The sequence below is a fragment of the Corvus brachyrhynchos genome, unplaced genomic scaffold (genome assembly GCF_000691975.1).
Source record: "Corvus brachyrhynchos isolate BGI_N302 unplaced genomic scaffold, ASM69197v1 scaffold4, whole genome shotgun sequence".
In the NCBI taxonomy this organism is placed as follows: Eukaryota; Metazoa; Chordata; class Aves; order Passeriformes; family Corvidae; genus Corvus; species Corvus brachyrhynchos.
In genome coordinates this window covers 1311213-1321682 of record NW_008237878.1, presented here as the reverse complement: position 1 = coordinate 1321682, position 10470 = coordinate 1311213, and the positions used below count along the sequence as shown (strand labels likewise).

The 10470-nt window shown below is 60.6% G+C and overlaps 1 protein-coding gene across 2 annotated transcripts in view; it reads right to left on the bottom strand.

The window, feature by feature from the left end:
- Nucleotides 1-508: 508 nt before the first annotated feature.
- CACNA2D2 (calcium voltage-gated channel auxiliary subunit alpha2delta 2) overlaps nucleotides 509-10470 on the bottom strand; it is a 188859-nt gene continuing 178897 nt past the window's right edge. Inside the window, exons 21-37 of one of the 2 annotated variants that reach the window (XM_008632290.2) lie at nucleotides 10102-10178; nucleotides 8894-8914; nucleotides 6529-6589; nucleotides 4079-4176; nucleotides 3785-3875; nucleotides 3591-3653; nucleotides 3378-3481; nucleotides 3206-3304; nucleotides 3018-3112; nucleotides 2747-2794; nucleotides 2288-2359; nucleotides 1973-2125; nucleotides 1812-1864; nucleotides 1651-1706; nucleotides 1441-1564; nucleotides 830-939; nucleotides 509-627 (exon numbers count right to left, since the gene is read on the bottom strand). In XM_008632290.2, coding sequence (XP_008630512.1) covers nucleotides 524-627; nucleotides 830-939; nucleotides 1441-1564; nucleotides 1651-1706; nucleotides 1812-1864; nucleotides 1973-2125; nucleotides 2288-2359; nucleotides 2747-2794; nucleotides 3018-3112; nucleotides 3206-3304; nucleotides 3378-3481; nucleotides 3591-3653; nucleotides 3785-3875; nucleotides 4079-4176; nucleotides 6529-6589; nucleotides 8894-8914; nucleotides 10102-10178 — 1429 coding nt within the window. In that variant the 3' untranslated portion in view covers nucleotides 509-523. The remainder of the gene's footprint in view (nucleotides 628-829; nucleotides 940-1440; nucleotides 1565-1650; nucleotides 1707-1811; nucleotides 1865-1972; nucleotides 2126-2287; nucleotides 2360-2746; nucleotides 2795-3017; nucleotides 3113-3205; nucleotides 3305-3377; nucleotides 3482-3590; nucleotides 3654-3784; nucleotides 3876-4078; nucleotides 4177-6528; nucleotides 6590-8893; nucleotides 8915-10101; nucleotides 10179-10470) is intronic. The other variant, XM_017732352.1, reaches the window with a different exon arrangement.

Here is a 10470-nt window from a genome sequence, read left to right as displayed (position 1 = left end):
CAGCCCAGGGCCACCCACCTCCCTGCAGCCCTGTGGCGTCCTGCCCTGTGGCGCAGCCCCCGGGAACGACCCCTGGTGCTGCTCTCCCTGGGACCCCATGGCTCTGCTCTCGTGCCAGGAGAGGACTCCATGGCATTGCTCTCCTAGGGACCCGTCATAGCTCTGATATCCCCAGGCAATACCCCAGGGCTCCTGCCCCCTCCTCCCTATTCCCATCAGAGGGGTCCCCCCACAGCACTGCACCCCCGCGATCCCCTCATGGCTCTGCTCCCGCCAGGGGGCGCACGCACCTTTCCATTCCCCCCTCAGGGGTGACCCGCTCAGCTCCGCTCCCCTGGGATCCCCCCATGGCTCCACTCCCCTGCTCAGAGGGAACCCACTGCCCGAACTTCCCCCTGGGGACCACCCCACAGGGGAGCACTCCACAGGGGACCACCCATGGCTCTGCTCCCCCACCAGAGGATACCCACTGCCCCCATCCCTTCCTAGGAGACACCCCCAGCTCTGCTCCCCCCACTTCCCCCTACACCACACGTACTGTTGCATTGTAGTCGAAGCAGATGTGGGGGCCTTTCCGGTAGCGGGGCCTGTCCACCAGCTCACACTGGTTGGGGTCCCTCGGGGGTGCTTTGCAGGTCAAGGAAACCACCAGGGACAGGGCAGTGGGGGCTTGTAGGGCACCCCCAGCGCCTTTGGCCACAGGCGAGCTCCCTCCACCCCTGCCAAACTTCAGAGGTCTTTTCCCCCCTGCCTGTCCCAAAGACCACATGTCCCCCCACCCTGCTGCCACCACATCCCAGTGGGATGCAGCTGAGACATCAAAGGATACCTCTTACCTCTGCCTGCAGCAGCTTGACAGACTCACACTGGCTGCAGAGGGGCTTGTCAGCCACCACGAAGAGCAGGTTGGTGTTGGCCAGTCTCTGCGCATGGAAGAGCCTGGGGGTGTGAAGGTGGTGGGACCCCACTTACCCTGTGCCCCAATCCCCCCCAGCCCCAGTGCCAGCCCTGCTGGTGTGTGGCTCTGGGGAGGCTGAAGCAGCAGCACCTCCCCAGACCCAATTTCATGACAGTCCTTCTCCTCCTCCCCATCCCTGTCCCCAACCTCATCCCTATCCCCATTCCCTGCCCTGGTCTCCATCCCCATCCTCAGCTCCACCTCCCTCCCCATTCCCATGCTGAGGGGCTGCCCAGGGACTCGGCACTGATGGGCTTCCAGAGCTTGGTCCCACACAGAGGAGCTCTGGAGAAGTCATCACCCACAGCCCATGGGGACACTACTGTTCCTCTCTGTCCCCCCTCCGGCTACCACAGTCCCCCCGAATGCTGCACAGCATCTCCAATCGCCCCCACACAGGCTGCTGCATGGGGATCTTGGCAAAGGCACCTTGGGGGTGTCCCCAGCCCTGCCCAGGGGTAGGACAGCAGGGACAGACCCACCTGGAGCAATTGCCGCAGTCGATGATGGCGTTGTAGGTGGCGTTGACAGTGCTGAAGTAGTACTGGGTCTGCTTCATGATGCAGCTCGTCTCCCTGGCCTCCATGCCGTCCCCCACCACCTCCTCTGTGCCAGCACAGTGCTGTGGGCCAAGGGCCACCAACTCCCCCAGCCTCTGCCCACCCCCAGCCCTAAGCTCCCCAGGGACTCACCCGTCTGGAACCAGCTGCTGTAGGTGAGGCTGTACAAGAACTGCTGGAACAGGGACCTGGGGAAGGAAAGTGTGGCCATGTCAGGTGTCCCAGCCCCAAGGACACCCCAGTGTCACTCTGCAGTGGAAATGACCCCAGGGAAGGGACATGGCAGGACTCACCAGGCTGCGGCTGAGGTCCACCAGGCGAGACTCAGGAGATCGGCCACAGTGGGCTGTGGGCAAAGAAGGGGCAGTGAGCCAGCAGGTCCCCATGAGGGACACACTCATGGGTCCTTGAGCTCCCAGACCAGCCGGAATGCACCATCCCTATGCGCGCTCACCACGAAGACGCCACGGGGTGCTGCACCCGTGTTGCTGGGGGCCTCGGGGGCACAGACAGACTGGAAGTCGTAGGACTCCTTGCGCGTGTAGAAGGAGTTGTTGTAGAGGGCGGACATCAGGTTGGCATCCACTTCACTGAAGAACTTGCCCACCTGAAATGGGGACACTCAATCTGCAGCCAAATGCCACCTCAACATGGAACTCCCCTGGAGGGGACTCGAGTGGGGCTGCATCACACCACCCATGACATGAGTTCAAGGGTCTCAGCTCCCCACTGGCATCCCACGCCCAGGAGCACTGTGGGCACTGCTCACCTGGTACCAGTGGTCCTCCTGGTTGGACAGCACCAGGAAGCCCCCATCATCGATGAGGACACAGATGAGGTCCTGGGGAAGGAGGGCAGTGTCATCCAACCCTGGCCATGCCTGGGGCAAGGCAAGACCAGCAGGGTGAGGGGTGGCAGTTTGTCAGGCAGGGGGGCCAGCGCGGTGTCCCCAAGCCTCAGAAACATCTCAGTGCCTGGAGCACATGTGCTGGGTGCAGGGAGCAGGAGACACCACCCACCCTGGGTGTTTAACAGCCTTTTCAGGGGGTCCACAGTCCATGGGGCAACCCCCAGGTCTTCATCCCTACGAGGTGGGCTGGGTCTGGCTGAGCTTGGGGAGCAGCAGGGGAGAGGGTGGGTGCACAGGCTGCATAGGCAGGGGACAGGGACCCCTCCCAGCCATTCCCTACTCCCCCACCAGCTGCCCCCACCCCTGCCCACCACCCACCTTGTTGTTGGCCTCACAGTCCATCTCACAGCTGCTTGAGGGGTCACACTGCCAACCAAAAGCAGGGCAGAGGGACAGGTTAGCAGGATGGTCATCCCCCCGCAAGGGAACGTGCAGGGTGGTGTCCCCAGAGGCTGGGGACAGGTACCCTGAGGAACAAGCCCAGTGCAACCACAGGTACCATGTCTCAGCAGTGCCCTCCAGCAAGCAGAACTCCCTCCCTGTCCTGTCCCCACCCCGTTCCCTGGTTGTGCCAGCCTCCAGGACGTACTCGGCGGGTGCCCAGCTGGTCACGGTCCGTCCTGTTGCTTGCCAGCACTTTGAACTTCTCAGCCCAGGCCTCCAGGTCCAGCTTCACCCCCACCACTGGGGCAGTGGGGAGATGGGGTGAGCCCTGGCGTGGGGGGGGGTTGCAAGGACCCCCCAGCCTGGCGCCAGGGCACCCAGCTCCCTACCTACCTGCGGGCTTCAGAGTCTTGCCCTCGATGCTGAGCTCCACGGCGGTGCTCACCAGGATCCCGATGGTGTTGTTCTCCAGGTCTAGTCCCCGGTAGCCAGCTGTGGAAGACAGGGGTGACATCAGGGGACACATGGAGCCAGCAGCAGCCTGTCGCCCTGAGCTGGCACCCACCATCCCGGTAGGGTGGCTTGAAGATGTAGCCCTTGTTGTCCAGGCTCCTCCGATAGAAGCTGGCGTTGAAGGGCTCCGGTTCCTCCTCCCAGTCATCTGCGGCCCTAGCAGGGAGCAGCCACAGCCATGACTGTAACTGTCACTGTCATCTCTGGTCCCACCAGAGATGGCCCAGCAGGAGCAGATATGTCACTGTGCAGGGTGGACACTCACTTGTTAGGGAAGACACGGGTGATGCCCCCATCAGTGGCAGCGAAGACAGCCAAGAGGCTGTACCTGCAAGGAGAGGGGCCAGGTACGCCGGCCATCAGTGGGGTTTTGCTCTGCTCCAGTCTCCACGGCCCATCTCAATCCTCCTCTGTCCCAAGACAGTGCTGCCCACCCTGGGCCATCTCCCCTCCACCTACGTGTTGAGGTCCTGGTCCTTCCACACCCTCTCCACCAGCTGCTGCGTGATGCCCGTGTCCAGGATCAGGTTGTGCAGGAGGAAGTTGTCGCCTTGAGAGGAAGGTGGAGAGGAGAAGGTGAGGGCTGGCCCCATGGGGGCCACCCACATCCCCTGCCCTACCCCAGCACCCACTCTACAGCAGCTCCCAGGACCCCAACCCCAGCATAGTTCATCCCCTGCTCCATCTCCCCCTGCATCCCTGTCCACCCCCAACTCCCTGGCAGCCCCCCCACCAGCCATCCCAGCTACTCACACTGCTTGGAGTCTGGGGTCACCTTTTCCATGAGGGCAATAAAGTTTTCCAGGAATTCAGTGTTGTTATCCGACAAGTCGAGGTCTTTGCAATACTCTCTGGGGTTTGGGGGACAAGGTTTGTTGTTCGTGGGAATGGAAAAGGTAAGGTCAGTTCTCCCCCAGGGACGGCAGGGTGGGTGCTGGCTGTGCTGCCAGCACCCAGGCTGGGCAGGGACACAACAGTGGTGATGTGCCACCTCTCCTGGGAGTGTCACCCTGCCAGGGGAACTGGCTGTGGGCAGCTCTGCAGACTGCCCGGTACCCAGCCCCTGCTGCCTGCAGTGCCACCAGAGCAGCATCACACCAGTCACCAGGTCTGTCACTGCCACAGGCACTGAGGTGCCGTCACCTCTGCCAGGGCAAGGTTTGATGGATCCTGGTTTGCCCAGAATACTACAACACTGAGTCCATCTCTCTCATACTGGTGGGGCTACTGGTGGGACTGGGTGCCTCTGACACTGTACTTACCTGTGGGGCCAGGTGGGCACTGCTGTGCCCACCCTGCCCTGCCCCTGTGGCACCCCAGGGATTAGGGGCTCCATTGTGGGTGTGAGCAGGGATTTGCCTCGGGATTCTCCACAGCTGCACTGGCAGCACCAGGCAGGCACTCAAAGCCGTACCTGTGCCCTTTGCACAGATGGTTGGGTGCTGGCTGAGCCCCAGCTGGTGGAGATGGGTGCTCGCCCATGGGCATCACTGGCCCTGAGACCCTCCTGGGACAGGCACTATGGTGGGTACCATGTCCCTGCTTCAGTCTGGAACACCCTGAGCACAGAAACCCAGCCCCACCAATGCCAGGGACAGCTGTAACCTGTTGGTCACCACGAGGCTCTGACTGGGTGGCACAGGTTAGTGCCACCCCAGGGTGCCAAGAGCCTCCCACCCTCAGCAGTGTAGCTGTGAACAGTGCTGGGGTGCTCAGAGCTCCCCCCACTCACAACCTCTCTGCCAAGCTCCTGACTCTGCCATAAACCTCATTAAGAGGACAAATGTTGGAGCAAAGGGTGGCAGTGAGCATGCCCTCAGGGCAGCTGAAAAAGGTGGGGCACCCTGGCCAGCTCGGCCCAGCCCCACAACCCCTGGTCGGGGGGGAACAGCCACCTAAATATCTCCACCGACACGCACAGATACAGGTACTCACACACCCACGGGGAACAGGGGATATACGGTTTCTGAAAATTTCCAGTGGCCCATGGGCGCGGCAGTGCCGGCTGCAGATCATACAGTCGCTCTGGGTGCCAGACATGCCCCGGCACACTGCCCCTCCCTGCCCCTGCCCACGCCGGGCAGCACCCACCGCAGCAAGGTGCCCATGGAGCCGCTCTGGGGACACCTCACCCTGTTTTCCACAGCCCACTGTTTTTTCCAGCTGCACCATCTGCAGAGCCCCACACCGGACACTGAGCCCATCACTGTAGGCTGAGCAGGACAGTGGGCGCAGACCCACTCCTGGGGCCTTGGGCTCGGGCATCACCTCCCTATCCATCCTCTTAGTGTGCTTACAGGCCAATTTTCATTAACAGTTTTCCTGTTTCTCATTCACACTCTGCTTTGGCTCCCATGTGTCCTGGACTTCACTCCCACTGCCCAGCAGAGGGCCTGGGGACTAAATTCCCCAAAAAGCCAGGGCTGTGCAGTGACTGTACATTTTGGGCTGGTCCACCCAGTTAGTGTGAGTGACTGCTGCTGTGGGCTGGGAAGGTGGGGGGTACCCGCAGGTGGCCGTGCTGTACCTCAACCCACTCCAGTCCCCAAAAGCTGCACTGGCAAAACACCCCCTAACAGGACGTTTAGCTGCTATAAGGACCTATCAGCAGATAGGTGATTAGCTGATGATGTTAATTAGGGCTGGTCAGAGATTGCACTGTAGTAGCAGGAAGGGCAGGGTGCTGGCAGAGCCATGGGGCTCCTCAAACACCCCACTGAGGGATGACCCTTCATCCCTGCTAGGTGACAAGTCTGGGTGGCATGGCCCAGGGGAGGGGACATATCTGTCTGTCCAGCGGCCACTATGCTGTCCTCATGTCCCCAAACCCTCTGGGCATCCCAAATTTGAGCCGAAGTCTCCTCTTCCTTATCCTTCCCCCCCCTCCCCCGCAGCCAGCACGACTGTATGATGCCGCCGCCGGCGCCTCGCTCGGCAGGGATTTTCAGAAACTATACCTATATATGCACGCGCAGAGGTCGGGCTGCACCGGGTGCATATATAACTGTGCTGGATGCAACCGGGGGGGCGGCGGGGCCGGGTCCCCGGCGGCAGCCCCGCGGCCGAGCGGGCACACGACACACACAGCCACAGGGCACGGGGAGCGGGGACAAGGCACGATGAGGCGAGGATGGGGGCGATGGCGGGGTCGGCAGCGGGGCCGGGGCGGATGCACACCTCGGCAAGCGCACACGCAAAGCTACCTGGGAGCAATGAACACATGTCCCTCCGACTCAAAGCTGTTGGGCAGCAGGTATTCAAAATCTGCAACAGAAAGGGAAGGTTATCCGGCGGGGAGCGGGGACGGGGGCGCCGGGGCCAGGAGGGAGAGAGACGGACAGAGAGAGAGAGAGGGGAGGGAACCAAAAAAAAAAAGAGAAAAAGGCATTTGCTGCTCTTGGTAACAAGAGAGGAAGGAAAAGGCCGTTCTGCTGTTGCTGGCACCGCACGGGAAGGAAGGTTAGAGCCAAATCAGGAGAGGTTTGCCCATCTCGGCTCGAATTTGCTCGGTCGCGGGCTGAAGGCGCGCGGGTGCGTACGCGCGGCCGGTGGCGGGCACGCAGGGACACACAGACACACACACATATATATATATACGCACATGTATATATATATATGCATGTTCGGGAGGGCGGGGGGACGTCTCTCTCTCGGGGAAAGGGTGGTGGACGAGGGCGGGGAACCACATGCTGCGCTCCTGGCCGGAGGAGGATCACCAGAACACTCGGTTGTCGGGAGAAAAAATAAAGGGAGTTTTCAGGCATCAACATGGCCAGAGGGGAACCTTGCCGAGGACAGTCCAACCAGAGGCTCCCGCCCTGCTGCAGGGCCGTGCAATGCGCTGATGGGCTCCGCTGCCGGGCACCGGTGCCCCCTCCCTCCCCGGGGCGGTGGTATCCCAATGGGGACGGGGATCCTCACTCGCCCGCCAGCGCACTCCGCCTTAACAGGGGGGTGCAGCCCAGCACGTTTGGGGTGTCTCTGGGAATGCCCCCGGCAGAGGAGACAGAGGATGCAGGGCTCAGCTCACGGGGGCGAGCTGGCTTAGGGGGTGCATGGAGGGGTGCTATGGGACACGCCGGGGACAACATCTCCCCCGACGGGCACCGCCACCTCCTTGCCCTCCCGCCAGCTCCTGGTGCATTGCACGGCACAGCCAGAGGTTGGACTGTTGCTCTCTGAGGGCTGGAGGCAGGGGCTGGGTACAAGCCGATGAGAGGAAGAAGAGGAGGAGGAGGAGGAGGAGAGGAGTACAAAACACTCGTACTTGGTCCATCAGCATTGCCATCACAGGGGCGCTGGGAGGAGGCAACTCAAGGCTGATAGAACAGGGCTGAGGGTGACACTTCCACCTCCCCACTGTCCTGCCCGCCTGGCCCGGTCCCTCATGGCCCCTCCTCTGCTGCAGTGCCCCCCCAGCCTGTGCCAGGGAGGGGGTGCTGCCGGGCAGGCTGCTGGTGGGTGCCGTGTGCTGGGGGCTGTATGGGATGGAGAGTGGTGGCGGGTCCCATGGGGACCGTGTGTGCTGCGTGTCCCCTGGCCCCCTGTGGGGCTGTGTGGGAGCTGTGGGTCCTGCCTCAGGGGGCCCCTCTGGCATTGAGGGAACGTGGGCCAAATCCTGCCCTGTGTCACAGGGGTGATGTCCTGCTCCACTGCAGGGGGAGACCGACTCCAGCACCTCAGCCTGCCTTGGTGGGACTTTGGGCTCAAACTTGGCTGCTCCCAGGGGCACAGACGGCACCAGGACACCGTACCTTCAGTGGTACAGTACACTGAACCATGCCATGCTGGTCCCCAGGGCAGGGGGGATGGCCACCGAGCAGCTGTGGGGGCAGGCAGTGTGGCACCCCTGGGCTCAGCCATCCCGCGTGCCCATGGGGCCAGGCTCGCTGTCACCTGTGCAGCTGGGAGGCACGGCCCCAGGTTGTCCCATCCCCGTCTCTGCAGAGGGTTCCTGTTTGCAGTCTTTCCCCAAAAAGCCTGTCCCAGAGGCTGATGGCAGTGGTGGATTGGGCCCCCCACCTGCCCCTCCATCCCTGCCACCTTTGGGCACCCACCCCATAGCCCCCTGCTCCCTGCACAGCCCTATCCCTTTCAGGTTGAGTTGTCTTGGGGAGGAGGAAGCAAAGGAGCCAGGAGAGGGGGAGAAGGAGCTGGAGGAGACGAGCGGGAGAAGAGGAGCAAGAAGGGGCAGCCTTGGGGAGGAAGAGCAGGGCATCCAACTAGCTACAAAAAACCTCGTGGATCGAAAACGGCAGTTTCATACGAGATCGGCTCTTGAACGGTATCAAACCAGGTTTGGGAGTGATGCGCAGGGAGGGAGTGGGGATTTTTGTGACAAAGCTCTCATGAACAGAACAAGACATGTTGCTTTCAAATAAAGAGGGAACTGGAGGAGAGGAGGAGGAAGAGGAGAAGGAGAAGGGAGGAAGGGCGAGTTGGTGGCGGTTTGCAGGTTCGGCGTGGCAAACGGGCAGGGAGATGGGCAAGCAGGGGGCTGGGGGGGACTGGACACGGGGCAGGGGACGGGGTGGTGAAGGTGAGTGGTCTGAGACTGAAAATACTTGCCCTTCATTTTGATGTTTGGTACTGTGTGAATCCACCATAGAGAGAAAGCAAGAAAAACAACAAACAAAAAACAACAAACAAAAAAAAAAGGGGTTGGGTGGAAAGGGGGAAGGGGGGCACAAACAATATTTTATTCAATCGATGTTTGAATAAAAATATTGTGTATTATAATCATACCAAAAGGAAACCTCTTGCAAAAAACGACATGAAGAAAAGAAAACAGAAGAAAAAACCCAGTAACAAAAGGAAAAGAAAAGGCCACGGTGAACTAAGAACAAAAAAAATATGCAAAGATATAACTAGAGAAATATATAGATATATATTCAATACTCCAAAGGAAAATGAGAATCAGTAGCAAACAGTTGCAACAGTCTTGATATCAAAATGTCCTCACTGAGTCAGGGGGCATGCATGGCACGGTGGGCAGAACTGGGGAGGACAGGGGGATCCCCCCTCCCAGGGATGGGGACAGCTTGGCCTTGTCCCCACAGGGACACAGGGCTCCTGCCCATGGATGGAGGGGGTGGCAGGGGCTGGATCTGGAGGGGGGCTGGGGTCAGGCCCCTGGGGTGGCCAAGGGGGAGAAATGGGGGGAACCGGAGGGCAGAGGGGAAGGGTCCGGTTCTCCCACAGGGGAGAGGGTCCCTGGGAGCAGCGTGGACCTGAGGTGGGGAAAAGGCTCGGGGGTCAGGGGAAAGAGAAAGAGAGAGAAAGGGGGGCCAGGCTAACACACACGTACACAGATTAATTCCAAACAAAAATTGAAACCAACCGAAACCGAACTCATAAAAAGAATAAATGGCTTAAACCGAAACCAAAGTATCGTAATAAACCAAAGGAAATTAAAGAGATCCATGCAAACTTCCCCAGGCTCACAAATTAACTGGCTGCTACAGTGCCATCCCTCGTCCCCGGGAGGCGAACAGGCAGCGCCTGCCTGCAGCCCCGGGCTGGCATTTTGGGGTGCAAAGCCTAAGGACCAAACCCTGGCCCCTGGGGCAGCCCAGGCAGGCAGCTCGCTTTCCCTCTGTGCGCTCACCTCTACTCATGCCTCTCTTAGCTTTAGTTTTGCTCTTTATTTTGCCTCTCACAGTGATCCCTATAACTTTTCACAAGTCTGCTTTGTGTTTCTCCCCCCGACAGCCATGGACTGGCGTGGGGTGAGGGGGAGTGCGAGAGGGTGGCAGGGAGGGCCAGGGGCTACTTACACTTCACTTGCAGAATCTGGTCGCTGAGGTTGGCCTGGATGTAGTAGGTGCTGTAGGGAGGCAGAACCAGCCCCAGGCTGTGGAAAGGAAGAGCAGACACCTGGTGTAAGGCTTTACACCCACCCAGAATCCTTGGCCAGCTCCCAGTCCCTGCCTGGCACCTGGTGGCAGCAGCTTGACCTAGGCGATGGCAGGCAGCAGCCCTACTGGCCTGCACAGCCTGCTGGGTCCTGCTCTCCAGGAGCTGCAGCCAGCGCTATCCTGAGGCATCCAGAGTCATCCCCAGAGCACCCAGGGTCATCTTGGGGCATCCAGAAATCTGGCATGCAGGGTGTGGGACAGGGGTGGGAAAGGAGATGGCAGGAGGTG